At 41.9% G+C, this 26,925-nt stretch overlaps 1 protein-coding gene across 4 annotated transcripts in view; it reads right to left on the reverse strand.

The window, feature by feature from the left end:
• Positions 1–26,925, reverse strand: part of LOC117525361 (tropomyosin alpha-1 chain-like) — an 86,461-nt gene that overhangs the window by 16,075 nt on the left and 43,461 nt on the right. For 2 of the 4 annotated variants that reach the window (XM_034187209.1, XM_034187223.1), the window contains exons 4-7: positions 11,269–11,339; positions 10,979–11,054; positions 3,740–3,802; positions 3,536–3,605 (exon numbers count right to left, since the gene is read on the reverse strand). In XM_034187209.1, coding sequence (XP_034043100.1) covers positions 3,536–3,605; positions 3,740–3,802; positions 10,979–11,054; positions 11,269–11,339 — 280 coding nt within the window. Of the gene's footprint in view, positions 1–2,506; positions 2,797–3,053; positions 3,225–3,535; positions 3,606–3,739; positions 3,803–10,978; positions 11,055–11,268; positions 11,340–26,925 lie in introns of those variants that run through there. The other 2 variants (XM_034187228.1, XM_034187218.1) reach the window with 2 other exon arrangements.

The following is a 26,925-nucleotide window of genomic DNA, read 5'->3' on the forward strand; positions in this document are numbered from 1 at the left end:
TTTTTTTTACTAATAGCCCAATTTCATAGCCTTAAGAGTGTGCATATCATGAATGCTTGGCCTTGTTGGATTTGTGAGAATCTACTGAATCTACTGGTACTTTGTTCCCCACGTAACAATAAGAAATATACTCAAAACCTGGATTAATCTTTTTAGTCACACAGCACTACTATTATTCTGAACACTACTGTACATGCCGATAACTGCTGGTAATCCCGTTCACATAAAATCCTTAGAAGATTGCCTTGCATCAATGAGAAGTTGGATGTCTGGAAACTTCCTACTTTTAAACTCTGAAAAGACTGAAATGATGGTTCTTGGTCCAGTGAGACATCAGCATCAATTTGACCAGTTAACGCTTAGCCTAGGCTCGTGTGTCATACATCACACAGACAAAGTGAGGAACCTTGGGGTAATTTTTGATCCTACATTGTCCTTTGACCTCCACATTAGAAATATTACGAGGACTGTTTAATTCCACCTGCAAAATATAGCGAAGATTCATCCCATCCTGTTTATGGCTGATGCTGAGACCTTCATCCATGTGTTTCTTTCCTAGATAGGACTACTGCAATGTTCTATTTTCTGGTATACTGCAGTCCAGCATTAGGGCTCGCCAATTGGTTCAAAATGCTGCAGCCAGACTTTTGACAAGAAGCAGAAAGTTCAACCACATCACACCCATTTTGGCATCCCTTCACTGGCTTCCTATCCCAGTGAGATCACATTTTAAGGTTCTGCTACTAGTCTATAAAATTGTTTACAGACTAGCACCTCCCTACCTAGCTGACCTAATTAAACCTTACGTACCGGCCTGGGCTTTGCGTTCTCAGGATACAGAACTACTTAGTGTCCCTAGGGTGAATAGGAAGTCTGCTGGTCAGAGCTTTCTCTTATCGTGCCCCTGTTCTGTGGAATGAACTCCATGCATCAATAAAACAAATTCTGTGGAGACTTTCAAGTCCAGACTTATGACACACTTATTTCCCTTTCGTATGGCTAGCATACTGGTACCGTTTTGTTTTGCACCTTTACTCTTAATTCATTTTATTAGTAATCAGAGCGTGCTGCGGCCTCAACTTTACCTAAATTCTGGGACTTTTAGTGAAGCTTAGGGCTAGTGGCTGGTGATCACCTTAGTATTTCCTGTTTTTCTTGTTTAATGCTGGCAAATTATACTGTATTTCTTGTCTTTCTGATGCCTGATTGTGTTTTTTTTTTTCTCTCCGTTTAAGGTGCAGCTCCATCCAGAGATGGGAGTTGTATTTGTGCTGGAGACCCTCCTGTCCTGTGCACCAACAGCATTTCCTGTTTTGGGAATTGTACTGTAATTTATGTCTGTAGCATGGCCCAAGCAGAGTGTCACCCCTTTGAGTCTGGTCTGCTTGAGGTTTCTTCCTCAGAGGATGTTTTTCCTTACCACTGTTGCTCTGGGGGTTGGTAAGGTTAGACTTTACTTGTGTGAAGCGCCTTGAGGCAACTCTGTTGTGATTTGGCACTATATAAAGGAAAATAAATTGAAATAAATTGAATCGAAAACTCGGCCGCTTGTACTCGCGATCTCGTTCTTCTCTCGTTCGGGAGGACCTCAGAGTCGAGCCGCTGCTCCTCCATATCAAAAGGAGTCATTTGAGGTGGCTCGGGCATCTTTTCCGGATGCCCCCTGGACGCCTCGCTGGAAAGGTGTTCCGGGCACGTCCCATTGGGAGGAGGCCCCCGGGGAAGACCCAGGACACGCTGGAGGGACTACATCTCTCGGCTGGCTTGGGAACGCCTTGGGGTTCCCCCGGAGAAGCTGGGGGAGGTGTGTGTGGATCGGGAGGTCTGGGCAGCTTTGCCTGAGCTGCTGCCCCCGCAACCCGACTCTGGATAAAGCCGAAGAAAATGGATGGATGGATGGATGGATGAATTGAAAACTGGCATGACCGCTAGGTGGCAGTGAGAATGCTTTTAAGTTTACAGAGCCAGGCTGAATGGTTGGTGCTGAAACTCCCACACTCCTTCCGGGGATCAGTCTCTCCCGTGTCTGTGCAGGCTGTCCCCAGATGGTCAAATCCCACGATATCACACAGGGTTTCAAACTAGACTGCGCTGTCCAATTGAAGATCATTATCTACAATTTGAAGACTGATCTAGATGCATGTCAAGAAATTGTTGGCTGTTGACAGAAGTGCACCTGAATAAGTGCTCTTCTAGTCACCGTCACAGGTCATTTTGATTGTTGCTGTTGATTTTAAGGGGGTGGGGGGAGGGACCCAGGCTCCATTATGTTTTGAAAATACTGGTTCTTTATTTGTAAATAATGTATAACTGCAAATTAAACTGATGTCTAAACTGACCAAACAAGCAGGCACCTCATTCCAAGTTACTTTCCTGTTCTAGTTTACAGAAAAACAGTAGTGAATTTGTCACAAGAACCCAAATATGGCCAGTAAACCAGAAAACAGTCCTCCCAAAGAAGAAAAAGAAAAGGAAGGGGGAACAAAAAGTAACAGTGAAAGGCAGAGAAGCTTTATAATTTACTCAAAAACTACAACCAAATAAATCACAGAACAAAAACATATGTTTTAAATAGAAATTAAGAAACATGGCAGAAGAAAAGGGGAAAGAAATTGCATAGATGGAAGATATTTTACTGGCAGTAATGTGGCTCCACATGACAGACGGACTGTTCGGTGTGTTGTTGGGGAAGGAAAGCAAAACAGACGGAATGAAAAGTGAGCAACGCTGTACAGGAGACAGACAATACTCAACCAGCAGATGGATTCTGGAGTGAGGTGTTGTACAAAAAGTTAACTGTGGAAAGAGATGAAAAACAAAAGTGCTGAGTGAAAGACGAAGAATGGAACAAATGACATGCAGAAACAAATCAGGAAAAACAAAGATGAGAACTAAGCCAGGGTTTGAAAGATACTAGTGCCTAAAGCTAAATGCTGTTAGTGGTTTACTCAACACAAGATGTCTGTCAAATCTGGGTTAAAAACCCACAAATTAATGCTTTAAAAGTGTTTTTAAAAAGCAGCAAAAAGCTATGAGGTAACAAATCTACCCATTTCTAATGTGGAACACTAAACAATGCACTATAACATGCCCCAGGTGGCACTAGAGCTATTAAAGGATGATTATAGACATCATGAGCAGTTACATGGAAGTCATGTCGTCCAAGGCGTGGTCCAGCTCCTCGCTGATGGCCTTGTACTTCAGTTTCTGTGCATACAGCTCATCTTTTGTATGGTTTTAATTACAAAGCCGCATGAAGTATTTGCAACACAGAGATACAAAAAAAAAAGTAAGAACAAAGGTCAAGAAGATAAACAGGACAGGAACAGGGAGAGCATGTGTCAGAGCTGCCAATGTGTCAGAATTTCAAAGACTTGCAGAGATACTGTCACGTACTGTGACCCTGAACAACCAACAGTTTAGGCATTTGTCCTGAGGACGTTTTAACAGTGTAGTGAGCATAAACACCCGTACTGCAGAATAAAACAATGGTTTACATTATTTTGTGAGTGAAACTGAGTAAGAAGACACCTACCTTCAAGTTCATCAATTGTCTTCTCAAGCTTGGCGACTGTCCTCTCTGCAAACTCTGCACGAGTTTCAGCCTAAGTGCAGGGACAGTAAAATATTAACCACACACTAGAAACAATTTGATGTTTAAAACTACTTCAACTAAAAAGGCATGTCAACTTCTATTCAAGAAGATTAAGGACAGATAACAGATGATGGGCTAACTCACCTCCTTCAGTTTGTCTAGAAGAACCTTAATCTCCTCCTCATACTTGTCCTCCTTTTGAGAGTACTGTGATGGCACACAAACAACATGAAACCATGTGAACACTTGTATTAATGTTGTCAATACTCGTATTTCATAGATACCTGTAACTGTCAGTCTTTATAGCTGAGTAAAAAATTATCCAGGAATTATATAATTTCCAAACAAAGTATACCAGACACTGGTTTATTGACGTGATGCATTTGATGATACACAGGTTGCATTAAAGAAAATGCTAATCCTGGGTAACGGTAGCATATGCAGCCACACTAAAGCCCCTTTCACACCTGGGCTGCTCCCAGTTGCTCCCTGTTACGTCATGACAACGCAGGAATTTCTGTGTCAGGTGCGCGCAGCAGGGGGCAAAGAGGTGGTGGGGATGCAGCCTGCGGGTTCTCTGCACAGAGAAGTCAGAGTGCACAGTTTGGCTGCAGCCAGACTGTGCACTCTGACTTCTATTCTACTTTATATTTGTTCTTGTGCTGAGCTGCAGGTCTGCGCTCTGAGTTCTGTTATAGTTCATCTTTCCTCCTTTGACCTCGATATGCGCACGCGAACGAACCGTCCGTGAGCAAATGTGGAGATGTCTGGAGTTCTACTTGATGTTGACATGTCCTGTCGCTGGCAATCAGTCTGGGAGCAGGACTTATGTCCTTTTTTTAAACACAGTGATGAGAGTTTGAGGGGAGAACAAGGAACTAATGCCTGCAGCCAGACAGTTTTTTTCCCCCTTTATTTATTGTTCACGTGCGTGTGTGAATGAACCGTCCGTGAGCAAATGTGGAGATGTCTGGAGTTATACAACCCCTGGCAATAATTATGGAATCGCCGGCCTCGGAGGATGTTCATTCAGTTGTTTAATTTTGTAGAAAAAAAGCAGATCACAGACATGACACAAAACTAAAGTCATTTCAAATGGCAACTTTCTGGCTTTAAGAAACACTAAGAAATCAGGAAAAAAAAAAAATTGTGGCAGTCACGGTTACTTTTTAGACCAAGCAGAGGGAAAAAAAAAAATATGGAATCACTCAATTCTGAGGAAAACATTATGGAATCATGAAAAAAGAACGCTCCAACACATCACTAGTATTTTGTTGCACCACCTCTGGCTTTTATAACAGCTTGCAGTCTCTGAGGCATGGACTTAATGAGTGACAAACAGTACTCTTCATCAATCTGGCTCCAACTTTCTCTGATTGCTGTTGCCAGATCAGCTTTGCAGGTTGGAGCCTTGTCATGGACAATTTTCTTCAACTTCCAAAGATTTTCAATTGGATTAAGATCCGGACTATTTGCAAGCCATGACATTAACCCTGTGTGTCTTTTTGCAAGGAATGTTTTCACAGTTTTTGCTCTATGGCAAGATGCATTATCTTGAAAAATGATATCATCCCCAAACATCCTTTCAATTGATGGGATAAGAAAAGTGTCCAAAATATCAACGTAAACTTGTGCATTTATTGATGATGTAATGACAGCCATCTCCCCAGTGCCTTTACCTGACATGCAGCCCCATATCATCAGTGACTGTGGAAAGTTACATGTTCTCTTCAGTCAGTCATCTTTATAAATCTCATTGGGATGGCACCAAACAAAAGTTCCAGCATCATCACCTTGCCCAATGCAGATTCTAGATTCATCACTGAATATGACTTTCATCCAGTCATCCACAGTCCACGATTGCTTTTCCTTAGCCCATTGTAACCTTGTTTTTTCTGTTTAGGTGTTAATGATGGCTTTCGTTTAGCTTTTCTGTATGTAAATCCCATTTCCTTTAGGCGGTTTCTTACAGTTCAGTCACAGACGTTGACTCCAGTTTCCTCCTATTCGTCCCTCAATTGTTTTGTTGTGCATTTTCGATTTTTGAGACATATTAAGTTTTCTGTCTTGACGCTTTAATGTCTTCCTTGGTCTACCAGTATGTTTGCCTTTAACAACCTTCCCATGTTTGTATTTGGTCCAGAGTTTAGACACAGCTGACTGAACCAACATCTTTTGCAACATTGCGTGATGATTTACCCTCTTTTCAGAGTTTGATAATCCTCTCCTTTGTTTAAATTGATATCTCTCGTGTTGGAGCCATGATTCATGTCAGTCCACTTGGTGCAACAGCTCTCCAAGGTGTGATCACTCTTTTTTAGATGCAGACTAACGACCAGATCTGATTTGATGCAGGTGTTAGTTTTGGGGATGAAAATTTACAGGGTGATTCCATATTTTTTTCCCTCTGCTTGGTCTAGAAAAGTAACAGTTACTGACTGCCACAATTTTTTTTCCTGATTTCTTATAGTGTTTCTTAAAGCCAGAAAGTTGCCATTTGAAATGACTTTAGTTTTGTGTCATGTCTGTGACCTGCTTTTTTTCTACAAAATTAACTGAATGAACATCCTTCGAGGCCGATGATTCCATAATTATTGCCAGGGGTTGTAGTTTTACTGTAGAGTACACGGTATAAAAACAATCCTGCGTTATTTATACTGCGGGAACAATGGAACACAGCAGGAATCAAACTGGCGTCGGGTAACGTCGTCTTGTGAGTGTGTGGCTTCCAGTCACGCAGAGTACCGTCCTGTTGCTTTGACTTGCGCTGAAACCACTTAATTCTGCACCGAACAGAGGACGCAAAAAAAATTAAACATGTTTAATTTTTGTTTGCGCCCCTTGCGCTGTTGTGGCGCCGAGCTGCATCGTCTCGGCACTAGGTTGCTTCCACGCGACGGCGTCATAATGACGCAACGGAGCAGCCCCGGTGTGAAAGGGGCTTAACAGCAGCTGATGCTGAATGGATAGCCTTAGAGCAAATTTCCACATACATTTTTGTTGGTTCACGCATCAGTCATGTCTGCCTTATGGCCCAGTCACACAGCACACGTCGATTCCTGAATGTAGGGAAAAAAGGTCACAATTTGTTGAGAAAAGGTGGACGAAAGAGCTTTATCACCGAATAGCCTGCGAAGCAAGAATGCAAAAGGGACGAAAGAGAAACAACACAAAACCAAAGCTAACGATCGACGCTTTAAACAAAATGCCCCTGGAGCCACAGCTGGAGCAGTGTGTGTGTCTGCATCTCTGAGTTCCAGGACTCGGCACTGGAGAAACTGCAAACAGAAGCTGTGGAGCACGTTGATGGACCCACCTGCTTTGGTTAATTGTCCAGAACAAAACAGGGATCATCTAGATAAAAAATAAATAAATAAAAATTAAGCAAGTAGGCTGCGTATGCCCTGTAATTTCCAACGGTACATGAACGCAGCGTCAGCAGCAGTGCTCAGAAGAAGCTTCTGCACTGTGTGAAAACATTCAGCTGGTCAAACAAAGTCAAACACTAATGTTACAAAAACTAAGCAAACGATTAAAAAAAACGTTAAGAACGAAAGCAAAACAAAACACGGATGAATTGAGGTTTTTGTTAGCCTTCGTTCAAATTTTTCAACAGTTTAAAAATCCTGACGAAGCACCAACTGCAGGAACAAAGCTGCGCAAAGGTTAAATGATGCCAACGAAAGTCCAGATTTCTAATTTTGTTAGGGCTTCTTTGCCCTTTAAGTGCCGTGTGACTGGACCATTATGTGCTAGTGCATGTGGGGCAGTGGTGGGCACACTTTCACTAACCGCTAATTAGCGAAGCTAACTTTTGTTAGCAGATTAGCTTTTCAGCTAACTTCAAAGTCAGTGGACCAATTAATACATACAATTAATGCAACACCATCTACTGGATGGGAGTGTAAATAGCATCCAACTATCACAGTTGCGTGCTGTATCACACTTAAACTGAATTTTCAGTTTTGCAAATGCCTTTTTTTTAACAAATGGAAAAAAATTAAAAATACATATTTACAAATACAGATTTGTTAAAAACAACAAGTTACAGTAATGTGTGTTTTTTTTTCTTTTTACACAACCAACCAACGGTGAGAAGGCTCAATTTCCCATAATGCCTTTTGGCATCTGAGTTTTAATGCTCAAACTTTCAGAATTAGTGTATTACTTTAAAACTAATAGATATTTGTGATATTTTCACTTTATAAAAATGATAGAGTTAACGTTAATATCAAACTGTCCGGAATTAGTTTGGTTTTTAAAAATCAAACCATAAGTCAAACCTGCTTTTCTGTTATGCCTTTGGCCCACGTCAGGGCTCTGCATGTTGTGAATGTAAATGACTGTTCCTTACAGCAGTGGGCAGGGTGCACAAAGACAGATGCTCTGACTCCTTGTTCGTGTTGAGTTTGTGATCGCCTTTGGTTCTACTCAGAAGCATCGGTGGTGCTTAAACTCAAAACTGGTTTGTCAGTAGGTGACAGTGTACCAGAGTCAATACTAAAAGTTAGCAGTTAGTTGTAGCTTATGCTAAATTTATTATCAGTTTATAGTTATAAAGGTTAACTTTTCAGTTAGCGAATACCAAAGCTAAGTTTTTAGTTAGCTGTGCCCACCACTGGTGTGAGAATAGGTGGGGGTCAAAGTGAAAGAAATTTGAGACACTCAGTGCTAGATGATTTTTGGAGCATAGAGAGAGTGGGGACAACACTATAGGAAGAAGTCGGAGACGAGAGAATACTCATAAATTGGATTTAGTTGGTCAGAGGAGCTGCAAATGTGTTTTCTCTGCTCAACCCTAAACATGGCAGGCTTATCAGCCTTTGAAGGTCAAAACACTCCGCTGTTTTCCTCCAGAAGAATTTCTACAGCCTTGGTGAACCAGTCGGGTGCCCTCTTATCTTCTACCCTCCCCGACAGTGAGTCTGATGTTGTCAAGGCAACTCCAGACATTATGCACACTGACAAACTGATACAAACTCATCTGACTGATACAAACTCATCTCAACTGCACTCATGAACCACGCCCCCCCCGTTCATTTCATACTTGGGGCTGCGTTTGTTTGCTTTTTTAATGTGCACACAGTCGCGTGTACCTTGCCGCTATTTAAACCCAGTTCACTACTGCCGGCTGTGCAGAACACATCACTGCACTTGGAAAACAGTGGACTGTATCATGAGATTTTTTTTTTTACAGTTGCATTACTGTCATAATCAGGGCATTTGATGAGTGCACCGACATGCAGCGAGTGCACTTTTATTTTAAAGTCACAGATTTGATCAGAGCGTTTGATGAGCACAAGACATGCAGCGCGTGTGCTTTTATTTTAAAGTCACAGGTTTAATCAGAGCTGATTGATCAGGGCATTTATTGTAGTACAGACGGTTGCCCAGTTCCGGATCACCTTTTTAAATTCCCGTTATACGGAGCCATAATGCAACTGAATGTCCTTTAATTGTGTATTGTTGTATTGGGTATTTGGATGTTATTTAGCTGAAAAAGTCTGGGTGGAGTAGTGCTTCTACTTAAAGTGTGAAGCCACATTATGTGTGGTGCAAACATTCGCCAGAAATGGATCACTTTTGCCAGTTCCGGATCACACCACTCTGCCTCACTTTGGGGGCATTCCTGGCATCTGGCTGGAGCTCTTCTAATGCAGAATGATACACACTGTGCCCGAGAATGTGTTTTGAACACAAAATGATATAAATTATACTTATTAAATGAGAATTTACTTTGTTTCGAAAAGCGCAGTTATACATTTTTACCAGCAAAACAATGAAGTATGGGGGTGAGATTTCTCCCGAATTAAAAAGTAAAAGCCCCCACATTCATGTCCATTCGTGATGTTGAGATGACCCCCCAAAGTCCACAAGGCTCACAGCTACAGACACGAGGCTGCTGCTTCAGTGATCCGCAACCGGCAAATTTTCGCGTCGGAGATAAATGCGCGCAGCAATTAAACAGCAAGACATAACACACTGACATTTTCTACCCAAGTAAGTAAGTATTTTCCCACTCTAGAACTAAAAACACCGAACGGCTAACTCACCTTTGCTATGTTTTAGAGATTGCTACTTTAAAACTTGCAGGAATGAGTGAGTCAGAAAAAGCGCGCACACCGCAGACACCAGGATGTTTGATTTCTCTGCTGATCACAAGGATGGCTGGATCCGGTCGAGCTTGGTGATTTGTAGACAAAACAATCTCTCCATTGGTACCAAGTATTAGCTTATTTGTGCTGATTATGAGAAACAGCGGCGCAAAAACTACAGCAGTGATCTGGAACTGGCAATGATCCGGAACTGGGCAAGTGACTGTACATGTTAGTTTAGCAGTGCTTGTTATAGATTTGTTGTGTTTTTATAGTTCAAGAAGTGTAGTTAGTTTGGTGAAGTTAGGTTGTGAACATGAGTGAAAAGTGCTTTGCATTTGATCTCTGTCATCGTCTGTGTTGTGTGTTAAAAGTGACTTTGCAGCAGCAGCTGGCAGCCGCCACCCCCCTTTTTTTTTGCTGAGGGAGGGCTGAGCTCCTCACAGCAGCCTGAGTGTTGCAAAACACAATAGGAACCAATAGGTTTGATTTTAGGGCAGTGGTGTCCAAAGTATTCTAGAAAGGGCCAAGAGGGTGCAGGTTTTCTTTGCAGCCACTGACTCCAGCAGGTGATTTCACTGATGAACTCATCACATCTACTCAAACTGATGTTAATCAGTGAAATCACCTGCTGGAGTCAGTGGCTGCAAAGAAAACCTGCACCCTCTTGGCCCTTTCTAGAATATTTTGGACACCACTGTTTAAGGGTTTACAGATGTTTTTGACAGTTAAGGTTTACGCAATATACCAGCAAAAAAAAAAAAAGTGGAAGTAAGCGGAACTAAATTTAGCAGAAGCTAATTGGTCTGCTGGTGGTTTTCAAAGTTAGCTGAAAACTAATCCACTAACAAATATTAGCTTCACTAATTAGTGTAACTGTGCTCACCACCGGACAGGCTGACGAAAATATACATCTTGTGATTAAATACGTGAATTAATAAATTAGTCAACCTGTTTCTTAAAAGTTATTTTGCCTTGAAGAGGTTAGATCAATTTTTTTCCTTCATGCGGTGTGCTACCACTGTGTTAATAATGTTCATAGAAATCCAAAGAAATTAAGACTAGTTGCACCATTAGACTGAGCAATTACTACCCCCACTCCAACTGTTGTTTGGGTGTGTGGCAGTTATAATTATTGCCCATTTAATTGTCTAGTCTGACTCCATCAACATGATAATATATTGGTGTCAGTGTTATATGGGCCATCAGCTGTCAAACATGCCATGTCAATGTCCCTTTTAAGTCTAGAAATGTCAGACCTTTCATCACAGCTCACTGTCCAGCCTACCTTCTCTGCCTGAGCTTCCAGAGACTTCCGGTTGTTCTGCACAGTCTTCAATTCCTCCTCGAGCTCAGAACATTTGCTAGAGATTCATGATGCAGAACAGGTGGAAATATGCAGATAAAGGTGCCACAGATTAAATGACCAAAGAACAAGTGATTAAGGCTCTCCTTCATCCACATAAATATCTAGAGGTTTGTAGCTGAAGACACCCAGCTGCTTGTTCCAAAACAGAACCCGAGCTGATTACTTGTAGGCTATGACTGGTAACACATGAAGCGCAAAACACACTTTACCTTTCAGACCGCTCAGCACGTTCTTCTGTGCGTTCCAAGTCACTCTCAGTGATCACCAGCTTACGGGCCACCTACAGGTTACAACATACAACAGTTTTCCCATTTATTTTTCTGAGCCTGTACAAGTGACAGAAAAGGAGAACTCGCAACATGTCGACAAGGCCTGGACTTCAGCAGCGACAGACTGAACAATTTTGGATAATTGTACCTAATATTTTGGCATATCCCTTCTTGTACAACAAAATTTGTTTCACAGTATTCATGTGGGAGGGGGTGGATATTTACAAGGAGAAGGCAATAATATAAATATCCTCATTTAAAAATTAAAAAAAAAAAATTCTGAAGTTGTTACAACTTCAATCAAAGGCCTTTGGATTTCTTTTCTTTTACAAAACTCACTGTCAAAATGTACGAGGTCTGTTAGAAAAGTATCTGACCTTATTTTTTTCAAAAACCATATGGATTTGACTCACGTGTGATTGCGTCAGCCAAGCTTCGTGCGCATGCATGAGTTTTTTCATGCCTGTCGGTTGCTTCATTCACCTGTGAGCAGGCTTTGAGTGAGGTGTGGTCCACCCCTCTAGTCTATTTTTTATTGCCAATAAATGAACGATTTGAAGCTTTGCTGCATCAATTTTTTTCCAGAAACTGTTAGAGACCTCCAGGTGGACACCATTCGAAAATTAATATGGCTTTCAGGGACGATTTTATGGGGATTAAACAGATTAAGGAGTGTTACTGCCCCTTTAAGGACGGCCCACAACTGGTGAGAGCGCAGCGCGCTCCCAGCGCCGATGGACAGGCTGACACCCCGCACAAACAACCAGATCATTTCCAACGTGAAAGCTTTGTTGATCCGGGACCTCGTCTGACTTTCACAAAAAAGCAGAAGATGTGGACATCAGCACTTTTTCCGGCACATTCCACCGTTACAGGAGTTTTTTTTTCCCATGGAAAAAGAAGCAGAGGGACGCGCCACAGAGCCGTTCATTACGCGGGACAAAACCACCTCGGTGTTGGTCTCAGAGGACGGTTTAAAGGTGGATTTCAGATGGATTCCGGTTGTGTTCCAGTCGTGTGAATATCCGATTGTGACTGTGCATGAGCTGGACATGCCAGAACATGTCCTGTGAGGCTTCATCACAGCGTTTCTTTTCGCCATGCAGCTCCGCAGCGACGCGCGGAATTCCTCCTTTGTTCCTCTTTCCATGACAAAAACTCCTGTAACAGTGAAATGTGCCATTCATTTCTAAACTGGACGCTGTCTTGATCTGGTATGTCCTCTGACTAGCACAGGAATTGTGAAAAGACGTGGACATCAGCACTTTTTCGGCACATTAAGACAGACGTGCGGAGGAGTTCGGCGCGTCGTGGTGCAACCGCTCGGCGCAAAGAAACGCCGTGATGAAGCCTCACAGGACATGTTGGGGCATGTCCAGCTCAAGCTCAATTTCTCGGATATTCACACGACTGAAAAGCAACGGAATTCGTCAGAAAGCCGTCCTGAGAGACCAACACCGAGGTGGTTTTGTGCCGCGTCAAGAGCGGCACGGTGGCGCGCGTCCCTCGGCTTCTTTTTCCATGGAAAAAAAACAAAAAAAAAAACAACTCTTGTAACGGTGGAATGTGCCGGAAAAAATGCTGATGTCCACGTCTTTTCACAATTCCTGTGTTAGTCAGGACATACCGGATCAAGACAGCGTCCAGTTTAGAAATGAACGGCACATTTCACTGTTACAGGAGTTTTTGTCATGGAAAGAGGAACAAAGGCAGAGGAATTCCGCGCGTCGCGGCGGAGCTGCATGGTGAAAAGAAACGCCGTGATGAAGCCTCACAGGATATGTTCTGGCATGTCCAGCTCATGCACAATCGGATAGTCACACGACTGGAAAGCAACTGGAATCCTTCTGAAATCCACCTTTAAGCCGTCCTGTGAGACCAACACCGAGGTGGTTTTGTCCCGCGTAATTTACGGCTTCGTGGCGCGTCCCTCGGCTTCTTATTCCATGAAAAAAAAAAAAAAAGAAAAACTTCTGTAACGGTGGAATGTGCCAGAAAAAGTGCTGATGTCCACATCTTCTGCCTTTTTGTGAAAGTCAGACGAGGTCCCGGATCAACAAAGCTTTCACGTTGGAAATGATTTGGTCGTTTGTGCGGGGTATCAGCCTGTCCATCGGCTCTGGGAGCACGCTGCGCTCTCAGCAGTTATGGGCCGTCCATAAAGGGGCAGTAACACTCTAATCTGTTTAATCCCCATAAAATCGTCCCTGAAAGCCATCTTCATTTTTCGAACGGTGTCCACCTGGACGTCACTTACAGTTTCTGGAAAAAATTTGATGCAGCAAAGATCCAAATCGTTCAGACATTTATTCGCAATAAAAAAATAGACGAGAGAGGTAGACCACACCTCACTCAAAGCCTGCTCACAGGCGAATGACGCAACCAACAGGCATGAAAAAACTCACGCATGCGCACGAGAGTTCAAGCTTGGCTGACGCAATCACACGTGATTCAAATCCATATGTTTTTTGAAAAAAATAATAAGGTCGGATACTTTTCTAACAGACCTCGTAGTTCATCCATTCCATTTGTTTTAATTGGAAGCCCTTTAACACAAGATGTGTGACTTCAGCTGCCATATTATGATTGGTTGAAAAGTTGTGCTTCCTACGAGATTATTTCAAACAAGCAAGATGAATGGCATTACCTGATTAAAGCTTGGAGGGTGATTCTTAGACTACGGGCACTTATGTCCTTTGATCATATTGTATGAAAAACAGAAAAAAGGGGAAATTTCACACTTATATAGTTATCTTTATAATGAAAGTGTTAAGAAATTTGTTCTAGTAGTCTATGATGACTTTTTCACCTTTTTTCAGCATCATTATTTACAAATATTGCCGTTTTGTGCTTGTCCCACACCCAGACTTTTGATCTTCAATGATAAAAATGAATGGTAAAGAAACATTTTTTCTAATGTTTTAAAATCTCTCTGAATAAAATATCAGTGAAATAATCAAAACAATTGGGGTATTCAATGTCATACAACTGTTGTGATTTTTTAAACAAAATGTAGTTGTCCCACACTATTGCCGTAATTTCCACCACAACGCTGTAATGTCCCTTTAAACAGTTTGTATGAAAGATTGTTTGGGTAGTTTATATGGAGATAAACAGTGACATCAGAGCACATGTATATAGCGCCAAATCACAACAGCTGCCCCAAGGCGCTTTATATTGTAAGGCAATGGTGTGCTGGAAATTATATTTACAAGGCCAATAGTGCCCGTAGTTAAAGAATCACCCTGGAATGTTCTCCATCAGGCAGTGTAACTTTTCCAAGCAGTCACCTTCCTTTTATACCCGGGGTCTCAAACTCAAGGCCTGCGGGTCAAATCTGGTCCGCGAGATAATTTCATCCTGCTTGCCACTTGATATCAATTTATGGGTGATTCTTTAACTACGGGCACTAATGGCCTTGTAAATGTAATTTCCACCACACCATTGCCATACAATATAAAGCACCTTGGGGCAACTGTTTGTTGCGATTTGGCGCTATATACATGTGCTCTGATGTCACTGTTTATCTCCATAGAGACTACCCAAACAATCTTTCATACAAACTGTTTAGGGACATTACAGTGTTGTGGTGGAAATTACGGCAATAGTGTGGGACAACTACATTTTGTTAAAAAAAAAAAACAGTTGTATGACATTGAATACCCCAATTATGTTTTGATTATTTTACTGATATTTTATAACATTAGAAAAAACGTTTACCATTCATTTTTATCATTGAAGATCAAAAGTCTGGGTGTGAGACAAGCACAAAACGGCAATATTTGCATATAATGATGCTGAAAAAAGGTGAAAAGTCATCATAGACTCCTAGAACAAATTTCTTAACACACTTTCATTGTAAAGATAACTATAAAAGTGTGAAATTTCCCCTTTTTGCTATTTTTCATACAATATGATCAAAGGACATAATAAGTGCCCGTAGTCTAAGAATCACCCTTATAGTGAAATCCGGCCCGCTGTCGGGACGGAGAAAGAAATTTCCAGTTTCTGAGGTGAAACGCAGCATATTTACAACGTGAACCCAAACAAGCAAGAAAAAAAAAAACAAAAAAAAAACATTCTGCACACTGGCAGCACCCTCACAATGTAAATCAAAATGTCTTTCAAAGGCTAAAAGAAAAGTTGATGCACAGAGTGTCTTGAAGCACAGAGTGTTTCAAGAGGTGGGAAAATGATTATTTTATTGTGGAGTTTAAGGGGAACGCCACCTGCCTTATCTACAAGCAGAAAGTTGGCATTCTGAAGGAATATAATCTCAAACAGCATTTTTTAACTAAACATGCGGAGCAGTATGCAAAGTTCAAGGGAGAAGAGTGGACACAGTGAGCTGCACAGTTAAAGAAAGAGCTATCATCTCAAAAAACTTATTCCAGACAGAGAAAGGAGGCCGATGCAGCACTTGAAGCAAGTTACGTCGTGAGTGAGATGATCATTAAAGCGGGAAAGCCGTTCACTGAAGGTCAGTTTGTGAAAGACTCCATGCTGAAAGTTGCAGATATTGTCTGTCCAGAAAAGAAAGAGCCAATTCAGCGACAGTCTGTCAGCCAACACAGTGGCAGAGCGGATCACTGAGCTTTCAAATGACATTTATGAACACTTACGTGACAGAGGTAAACGTTTCAGCGCGTACTCTGTGGCTCTGGATGAGAGCACAGACAATGACACGGCTCAGCTCGCCATTTATGTCTGCGGTATTAATGACCAGTTCGAATTAACAGAAGAGCTGCTCAGCGTGAACCCGATGCAAAGTCGTACCACTGCTAAGGATGTAATTCAGCTGCTGTGTGACACAATTGAGCAGGTCGGCCTCTCCCTGAAGTCTCTGGTAAGAACAACAGATGGCGCACCATCAATGATAGGGAGGAAAAATGGACTCGTCGTGCTTGTTCAAAAAAAATGGGAGGAGGAAGGTGCAGATTCTGCAAGTGCTCTGCACTGCATTATCCACCAGCAGGTGCTGTGCAGCAGGTGCTTAAAGTTTGACAATGTGATGTCTGCTGTCGTGAAATGCATCAATTTCATCAGATCCAGAGCCTTACAGCACCACCAGTTCCGTGCCTTTTTAGAGGAAACGGATGCATCATATATTTTTGCCTCCTTGCTCTCGGCCGAGACGGTCACATTTTTCTCTTCTCCCTCCCTCCTTATTCCTGCTTCTGTGGCGTGTTGCCTGTGAGGCTGCCAGCTTTGCTCTTCTGGAAACAGCAAAAATGGATCTGTTAAAGTGGTCTCTGAACGCAACTGACACTATTTTTTCTACAAGACATTCGGGAGCGGAGGACCCGATCTGTCCTGCCGGGACACATGTGATGGGTTACGTGATGGACAGTTGGAGGAAATGGCAGGTCATGTGCCTTTACACGCTGTCTGTGGAGGACGTTGAAGATGTGTATATATTTGGCATGGTGGTGACCGGGTTCCTGCTGTGTGGAGCGGGCATAGCGCTGGTTTACTGGAAAATTAAGAAAGTGGAAGCGGCAATAATTTGCCCGTCCAGGCTGCCCCACATGACTGATTCGATTGGAAGGGCAGTGTCAGCTCAGTTGGCGGGTGTTAACAGCGCGTTGGAAACCATCTCTGGTAGGATGGCTGCACTGGAAAACCGCATTGATCATCAGTAATGACATCTCTCCTAATTCGGATGTATTGGAAGCCACTCTGTCTCAGACTGTGGAATCTTTCAGGCGTCTGCTAATCTGGATTTTCATTCGGCTTCCCAAAACACAGCTGTACTTCAAGGCCGCTGTGATAAAAACCTCCTGGAGAAGAACAATGCTCATGCCTCACCCCCCCTGCTCTTCCCCCGCCCTCAGCTTCTCCAGCTCTGACGCTGACTGTGGACAGTGGACTGTTCAGGGCTGGGCCCTTCCTCCCTCCAAAACGGACGAGCAAGGCCGTTGATGGCGCCTAAAGGCGGCCTCCGGGTGTTCTGTCTGATAACTGGACTCTTACAAATCTCGGTCGTCGTCTGTCATCCTGTTGTGTGTGATCATTGTGCTGATGGGTTTTTTCCTGCATTGCTGCTGCATGATTCAATGCAGCAGCAATGAAGGTTTTTCTTTCCCAAGTTTTACCTTGTGTGTGCTTTTTATATGTGGGTGATTCTTTAACTACGGGCACTATCGGCCTTGTAAATGTAATTTCCACCACACCATTGCCTTACAATATAAAGCTCCTTGGGGCAACTGTTTGTGATTTGACGCTATATACATGTGCTCTGATGTCACTGTATCTTCGTAGAAACTACCCAAACAATCTTTCATACAAACTGGGAAAAAAAAAACAAAACACTTATGATCAAAGGACATAAGTGCCCGTAGTCTAAGAATCACCCATGTGTTCATGTACCGGGCCGACTTGTGTGTTTGTCGTCATGAGGCCAGTCATGGTTTGCTCAGCCCTGCTGTTGACCTAAGGCAGGACATACATCTGGAGCTGGTCCCCGGGCGCCTAAAGGCGACTTCTGCTCCTAACTGGCAATTAGGATGGGTTAAATGCAGTAAACATTTCATTGTGCAGGGAACATGTTCCCTTGTGCATATGACAAAATTCTTTTGAATCCTTGAATCCTTGAGATGTGCTGTACGTCACAGAGGTACGGTGGCTCAGCAGGGGAGCTGTCCTGAAGGGTTTTTTTTTCAGCTGAGAACAGAAGTGAAGATGTTCATGGAGGGCAGGCTGGACCTTCCTGAGCTTGATGATCCCAAGTGGCTGATGGACCTAGCTTTCCTAGTTGACATCACAGAGGAACTGAACACACTCAATCTGATGTTGCAGGGCCCAGGCCAGATCATCACTGCAGCTTTCAAAAATGTCAGCGCTTTCATGACAAAACTGATGTTATGGAAAGCCCAGATCTGAGAAAACTTCCACTTCCCAGCATGCAGCTCTCTTGTAGAGAAGGGCAAAGCATTCAGTGGTGAAAAATATGTTGCTGCCATTGAGAAGTTACAGCAGGAATTTGAGCAGCGGTTTACAGATTTCAAGACAGTGCCACTTTTGAAATGTTTGCTGACCCCTTCTCCTTTGATGTGCAGAATGCTCCCAGTGTGCTACAAATGGAGCTCATTGACCTGCAGTGCAATTCTCAATTCAAAGCCAAGTTCAGAGAGACCAATGGAAAAGCAGAAATGCTTGGACAATTTGAGAGAATTGCCCCCATCTTTCCAGGATATTCTTGAGGACCATGGGTCTTTTTCAAAGCACATATCTCTGTGAAAAACTATTCTCCACCAAGAACTTTAATAAATCAAAGTATAGATCCAGACTCAGTGATGACCACCTTAAAGCCATACTGAGGGTTTCAACTGCCACTTCCCTCAGAGCAAATGTGGCTAAGCTATTTGAGAAAAAGCGCTCTCAAGTGTCTGGGAGTTCATGTTGCGAAGGACAGTTCGAACAGTTGAATGTTTTTTCCTTTTTTTATGCAATACCTGAAGCGGCCTTCTTGTAACAACATTGGATGCTCAGCGGCCCTCTGCAATCTGAGTTTGAGACCCCTGTTTTATACACACGCCAACACCGGGAAGGTTTGTGTTTTCTCAGCACCAGTAAAACACAGCTGCTTACACCTCTGCATCATTCCTGCAAGTGTCTCTTTGAAGGCATTCTTTCAACTTTGAGGAAAAAAAAAAAAAAAGGTGGGAGTGCACAAGATCTAGACTGTATGGCAGGGGTGGTAAAGTTTGAGCCACTCCTGTGTTTGTTGTAAAGTATCACAATGCAAAAGAATTGTCTTTTCCAAGATAAACATGCTTCAAGTGTGTGTGTGTGTGTGTGTATAGCTTTAGTAGTCTACATATCAGGGTGATTTTTAGACTACGGGCACTTATGTCCTTTGATCATATTGTATGAAAAACAGAAAAAAGGGGAAATTTCACACTTTTATAGTTATCTTTACAATGAAACTTAAAAAATTTGTTCTAGTAGTCTATGATGACTTTTTCACCTTTTGTCAGCATCATTATATGCAAATATTGCCGTTTTGTGCTTGTCCCACACCCAGAATTTTGATCTTCAATGATAAAAATGAATGGTAAAGAAACATTTTTTCTAATATCAGTAAAATAATCAAAACATAATTGAGGTATTCAATGTCATACAACTGTTGTGATTTTTTTTTTCTTTTTTTAAACAATGCAGTTGTCCCACACTATTGCTGTAATTTCCACCACAACACTAATGTCCCTTTAAACAGTTTGTATGAAAGATTGTTTGGGTAGTTTCTATGGAGATAAACAGTGACATCAGAGCACATGTATATAGCGCCAAATCACAACAAACAGTTGCCCCAAGGAGCTTTATATTGTAAGGCAATGGTGTGGTGGAAATTACATTTACAAGGCCAATAGTGCCCGTAGTTAAAGAATCACCCATCAGTTGGCGCTCGTTCACCCACACTCAATGCTGTGCATCAGAGGTTATTATGGGGCGCCCACTTCAAGCCTGCTCATGTAGACTTATGGCTGGATTTTCTCCCTTCAAAATCCTGCCCACCTACTTACTGTACTGACACCACTCAGGCATCGTTATAGTCAGACCGTCATTCGTTGATTAATGTCCACAGATGCACAAAAGTCAGTCATGTAAGGAATTCAATAGCAGTATGTTGTTTCAAACACAGTCATGTGCATCTCTTTTTACCTGAGGCTATCCAATATGGGCATCGGGTATTGTGAAGGCTTTTCATCCATCCGTGCTCAGCATAAGTCCAGTTCTATCAGTGCCAGACTCTTGAAATTGACAGGAAAAAATTCTTGGGACACAAACCTTGGACAAGTTCAAAGATGGTTAACTTTGATGTATTTTAAGAGGTTAAAAAGTCACATTCTGTTTCAATCTGATCCGTTTTGTATTTGAGTGACAGCCAATCAGAATAGAGCTACACAGTGACGTCAGTCACCGGTCTCTTCAAAACCGCTACGTATTTATACAACCCCTGGCAAAAATTATGGAATCACCAGCCTCGGAGGATGTTCATTCAGTTGTTTAATTTTGTAGAAAAAAAAGCAGATCACAGACATGACACAAAACTAAAGTAATTTCAAATGGCAACTTTCTGGCTTTAAGAAACACTATAAGAAATCAGGAAAAAAAAGAAAATTGTGGCAGTCAGTAACGGTTTCTTTTTTAGACCAAGCAGAAGGAAAAAAAAAAAAAAATATGGAATCACTCAATTCTGAGGAATAAATTATGGAATCACCCTGTAAATTTTCATCCCCAAAACTAACACCTGCATCAAATCAGATCTGCTTGTTAGTCTGCATCTAAAAAGGAGTGATCACACCTTGGAGAGCTGTTGCACCAAGTGGACTGACATGAATCATGGCTCCAACACGAGAGATGTCAAGTGAAAAAGGAGAGGATTATCAAACTCTTAAGAGGGTAAATCATCACGCAATGATGAAGATGTTGGTTGTTCACAGTCAGCTGTGTCTAAACTCTGGACCAAAATACAAACAACATGGGAAGGTTGTTAAAGGCAAACATACTGGTAGACCAAGGAAGACATCAAAGCGTCAAGACAGAAAACTTAAAGCAATATGTCTCAAAAATCAAAAATGCACAACAAAACAAATGAGGAACAAATCGGAAGAAACTGGAGTCAACGTCTGTGACTGACCTGTAAGAAACCGCCTAAAGGAAATGGGATTTACATATAGAAAAGCTAAACGAAAGCCATCATTAACACCTAAACAGAAAAAAACAAGGTTACAATGGGCTAAGGAAAAGCAATCGTGGACTGTGGATGACTAGATGAAAGTCATTCAGTGATGAATCTCAAATCTGCATTGGGCAAGGTGATGATGGAACTTTTGTTTGGTGCCGTTCCAATGAGATTTATAAAGATGACTGCCTGAAGAGAACATGTAAATTTCCACAGTCGATGATATGGGACCGCATGTCAGGTAAAGGCACTGGGGAGATGGCTGTCATTACAGCAGCAATAAATGCACAAGTTTACATTGGTATTTTGGACACTTTTCTTATCCCATCAACTGAAAGGATGTTTGGGGATGATGAAATCATTTTTCAAGATGATAATGCATCTTGCCATAGAGCAAAAACTGTGAAAACATTCCTTGCAAAAAGACACATAGGGTCAATGTCATGGCCTGCAAATAGTCCGGATCTTAATCCAATTGAAAATCTTTGGTGGAAGTTGAAGAAAATGGTCCATGACAAGGCTCCAACCTGCAAAGCTGATCTGGCAGCAGCAATCAGAGAAAGTTGGAGCCAGATTGATGAAGAGTACTGTTTGTCACTCATTAAGTCCATGCCTCAGAGACTGCAAGCTGTTATAAAAGCCAGAGGTGGTGCAACAAAATACTAGTGATGTGTTGGAGCGTTCTTTTGTTTTTCATGATTCCATAATTTTTTCCTCAGAATTAAGTGATTCCATATTTTTTTCCCTCTGCTTGGTCTAAAAAGTAACCGTGAGTGCCACAATTTTTTTTCTTCATTTCTTATAGTGTTTCTTAAAGCCAGAAAGTTGCCATTTGAAATGACTTTAGTTTTGTGTCATGTCTGTGATCTGCTTTTTTCTACAAAATTAAACAACTGAATGAACATCCTCCGAGGCCGGTGATTCCATAATTTCTGCCAGGGGTTGTATAAGTTTCTCATATATTATGTACAGGCTTGGGGAGTAACGGAATACATGTAACGGCGTTACGTAATTAGGATACAAAAAAAAAAGGTAACTATTCCGCTACAGTTACAGAAAAAAAGACGTATTCAGATTACAGGTAAAAATGGGGATTACAATTTTAATGCATTTTATGATATTATCCAGGGTCGTAGCTAGCGCAAACTTGCGTTACGGCCCGTTACGCTATAATTTTGCACCGTTATGCTTATTTTGGACTGTTACGATTTTCAATACAGCGTCTGTAATCAACCGTTTCTGCAGCGCGACTCCAGTTTGAAGCGTGAATCAAAGCAATGCTTCGATTCAATGGCTCGTGGCTCTTCAAAAGCAGTAAGTCCACTTCTTAACCCCTCTGAAAGCCATTAAAATATCATGAGTCACTTTTGTGTGGATTAAAATCTAACTGGGACTCTGGTCTTGTTGCAGTCAAGAAACGAGAATCGGCCTCCGTTTTGTCAGCTTTAAACGCTGCGCGGCTCTGACTCCGCTCGGAATTAATAACTTCAAAACGAATCACCGCTTTAAATAAAATGACACCGCTTACAAACGTTGCAATACAGAAACTACAGTCGACAAACGTTTTTTCTCCCCAAAATGAGACGTCTTGCATTCTTTATAAACCTGACCTGCAGTGCAGCTGCAAGAGCTCAGCTAAATACATTCATGCCAATAATGTCAAAGGAAATGCTTTTGACAAAAACTAAGATTTTATTTCTGTTTATGTCCAGAGATCAAGGATCCACCATGTAGAGTTTATGGATCCAGTAACCAATTTCAGATATATTTACTTTAAGACTCAAAATGTTGTTTAATTTCAATTTAATCAGCTTATAAAGCGCCAAATTACAACAAAAGCCATCTCAAGGTGCCTCACACAGAACAGTTCAACATAAAAAATTAAAATAAATAAATAAAAAAATCAAATACCTAATTAAAAACAGAAGTAAAAGAATAAAACAAAATAAAAACTACTCATAAGAAAGAATAAAAATAGGTTTTAAGTCTTGACTTAATGTCCATGGACTCCGACTGCCTCACTGAGGGCCATCTACTGGTAACCCAGAATGAGATTGCCCACTCAACAAACTTCCCCAGCGTTCTGGACATGATGAAGGGACTTGGGCTGCTGTACCGTCCCTACATGAACAGCGACATGACGTCTCCTAACCAGGCAAAATATTGATGAAGTACCCGAATGTTAATGCATTTTCAATGGAGATCCGTAACTGAACACTCAGAAAAATACGTTAAAAAAATGCCATTTTGACCTGGATATTGAGCCAGTAAAATTAAATTACATTAAATTATGTCAGGAAAGTATTAAACTTACTCTGACACACACACACACACACACACTCCAAAATATTAGTGTTAAAAGTCACACGGATCTGCGCTGTTCAAGCTGCTGAGCTGAGGCATCCTGCTGCAGCTGCTGTTCAATGCAGTGCAGCTCCTAAAACCATTACAATACATTTTTACACAATTATCCTTTATTGACCGAGTTTCATTCATGAAGTCAGTGGTGTGTGTACACATCTCTATGTGTGGGTGTGACTGTGAGTGGCACAGTCATTATAATCTCATTATTTTAAGGTGCAAATTAAAAAAAAAATCCCCAGTCTTATCAATTTTAATCACTAACGACAAGTATTTTAACTAGACATTGGTCTAGCAGTGGAAAATATCAACTAGACATAAGTGAAGAGTTAATGGTCCGTGTCATCGGGCGACACGGCAGGAAACATACAGCTGTTTATCATCCAAATACCACAGACAAAGTGACAAGAAGAACCAAAACCACTTAAGGAAATATCTCCCTTGTTCCTCCGTTTGTGGCTTTGCCAACATGGTCAGCTTTCCGGCATATTCCATCTGTTTCTTGAACTTCTATGCACGCAAATCACCAACTTGCCCGGAATTAAAATGACGATCACGCCTCCTTACTGACAGATTTACTTAATGGTTTTCATTATGCTGTTCTTATTTTGAAAGTTCAATAAGTGGACTGATATGTTAAACATGGTGAGAATTTACTGAACAAGTACGAGGTCTGTCCGTAAAGTATAGGTCCTTTTTATTTTTTTCAAAAACTATATGGATTTCATTCATATGTTTTTACGTCAGACATGCTTGAACTCTCGTGCGCATGCGTGAGTTTTTCCACGCCTGTCGGTGACGTCATTCGCCTGTGAGCACTCCTTGTGGGAGGAGTCGTCCAGCCCCTCGTCGGAATTCCTTTGTCTGAGAAGTTGCTGAGAGACTGGCGCTTTGTTTGATCAAAATTTTTTCTAAACCTGTGAGACACATCGAAGTGGACATGGTTCGAAAAATTAAGCTGGTCTTCAGTGAAAATTTTAACAGCTGATGAGAGATTTTGAGGTGATTCTGTCGCTTTAAGGACTTTTCACGGTGCGAGACGTCGCGCAGCGCTCTCAGGCAGCGTCAGCCTGTTTCAAGCTTAAAACCTCCACATTTCAGGCTCTGTTGATCCAGGACGTCGTGAGAGAACAGAGAAGTTTCAGAAGTCGGTTTCAGCATTTTATCCGGATATTCCACTGTTAAAGGAGATTTTTTTAATGAAAGACGTGCGGGCGGATTGCAGCGTCGGCTCGCAGCCGCCGCGATGCTCCACCACAGGAAAAACACCTCTGTTGGAAGCCTTGAGGACAAGTTGGAACATCTCCAGCTGATAAACAATTTCTCATATACTCACTCCACTGAAAGCCATCAAAAGCCAACTGGATTTTAACAAATGGTTATCAACACGGAGGTGTTTTTCCTGTGCCGCCGCGCCGGCTGCGTCCCGACGCGCGGACCCGTCCGCATGTCTTTCATTAAAAAAAATCTCCTTTAACAGTGGAATATCCGGATAAAATGCTGAAACCGACTTCTTCTGAAACTTCTGTTCTCTCACGAGGTCCTGGATCAATAGAGCCTGAAATGTGGAGGTTTTAAGCTTGAAACAGGCTGATGACGCCGCCTGAGAGCGCTGCACGACGTCTCGCACCGTGAAAAGTCCTTAAAGCGACAGAATCACCTCAAAATCTCTCATCAGCTGTTAAAATTTTCACTGAAAACCAGCTTAATTTTTCGAACCATGTCCACTTCGATGTGTCTCACAGGTTTAGAAAAAATTTTGATCAAACAAAGCGCCAGTCTCTCAGCAACTTATCAGACAAAGGAATTCCGACGAGGGGCTGGATGACTCCTCCCACAAGCAGTGCTCACAGGCGAATGACGTCACCGACAGGCATGGCAAAACTCACGCATGCGCACGAGGGTGCAAGCATGTCTGACGTAAAAACATATGAATGAAATCCATGTAGTTTTTGAAAAAAATAAAAAGGACCTATACTTTACGGACAGCCCTCGTAGTAGACTTTTTTGTTTTGTATATTGTTCTGCAAGCCACTTTTAATTACAAATTCATCCGCACACGTCTGAGTTTTCATTATCCTTCATTTGTTTGGCATTTTTTGTTGAAAACTGAACAGGTGAACACGGTGTGTTTAAAACAATACTGTGGCGCTCTTAATTCATAATCTGAAGTAAAACAGAGCATTCCATGTAAAAGAAACAGCTTTATTTTTGCTTAATAAACTGTACTATGTGGTCAAGACTTTCTATTTAGTTTCTTTTGTCTGTATTAACATATTTGATATTGGAGTAATCCAGAAGTAACTGAAAGTAATCAAATTACATTACTTTAATATTATGGTACTTGGATTACGTTACTGACTACATTTTTCAACAGGTAACTGGTAACTGTATCGGAATACATTTTTAAAGTAACCCTCCCAACCCTGATTATGTAAAAGCTAGTGAGAACACTTAAAAAACTAAGGTTGAGACTGAGCCAATCCAGTATAGACCTCCGATACAAACGTAATTCAAGTATTGGAAAATACCGATGCAACATACGGCATTTTCAGATACCGGAGAGAAACCACATCTGTGAAACCTCAAGTGCTGTTTGTTCTCTGCTGTTTCTGAACTGAAGCCAAGCCGTTTCTTCCACAGTCAAGGGTTTTAAGCCATGGGTAGCTGCAAATTTCCACACAGCTTTGGATTTGGATCTGGCTCCACAAAGCTTGGGACTCTGGCAAGGATGGTCACATTATTCCTCCCCTCTCCTTTCTGCATCTCTGCTCTGACTTTCAAAGTCCCAGCTTCACCAGACTGAATTCTTCAAATTAAGATTTGGATTAAACAAATTGGAATTGATCGGCTGGTATCTCAATGCTATTGACACCATTTTTTCGGCAAGGAAACCAGGGTTTGAGGACCCTGCGTGCCCTGAAGGAACCTACTCAGCAGGCTACGCTCTCGACGCCTGAGAGAGACGAGGTGTGACATGCTTGGCTCCACTATCTGTGGAAGACGTTGAGGATTTATTTTTATTCACTTTATAGTGGGAGGTTTCGCGCTGATTGGTTTGTGCACTGCACTGACCCACAGAAATATTAGCAAGACGGCTGCTTCCAGAATCTCGTCCGCTAATCAGTCCATCATGATTAATGATTTGGGCAATGCTGTGTAATCTCAGACTGCTTGAACTCAAAATGCAAAATGGATATCATCTTGGAGGATATACACTGCATTGCAAAGGAATGTACTGCTGAGGACAGGAGAATATTCTTCATAAATTTGGACTCTTGTCAAAGGTGCAGTAAATGGAATTCTGCATCTCTCTGCCTAACAACATGGCAGCCTTATCAGCTCCACAAGGCCAAATACCCTGTTCTTCCCCCAGAAGGATCTACAGCCTTGGTGAGGGAATTCGGCTCCCCTTTCTCATCTATCTAACCCCCCCGCTGTTGCCTAGTAACGTCAGATTTTATACACACACAGAGAAAATTGACTCATCTGCAGACGACACGTCTCCCTCCCTCCATCCCCATTACCCCCCCCCCCCTCCACTCCCC

Source organism: Thalassophryne amazonica, chromosome 2, assembly GCF_902500255.1.
Source record: "Thalassophryne amazonica chromosome 2, fThaAma1.1, whole genome shotgun sequence".
NCBI classification, from domain to species: Eukaryota; Metazoa; Chordata; class Actinopteri; order Batrachoidiformes; family Batrachoididae; genus Thalassophryne; species Thalassophryne amazonica.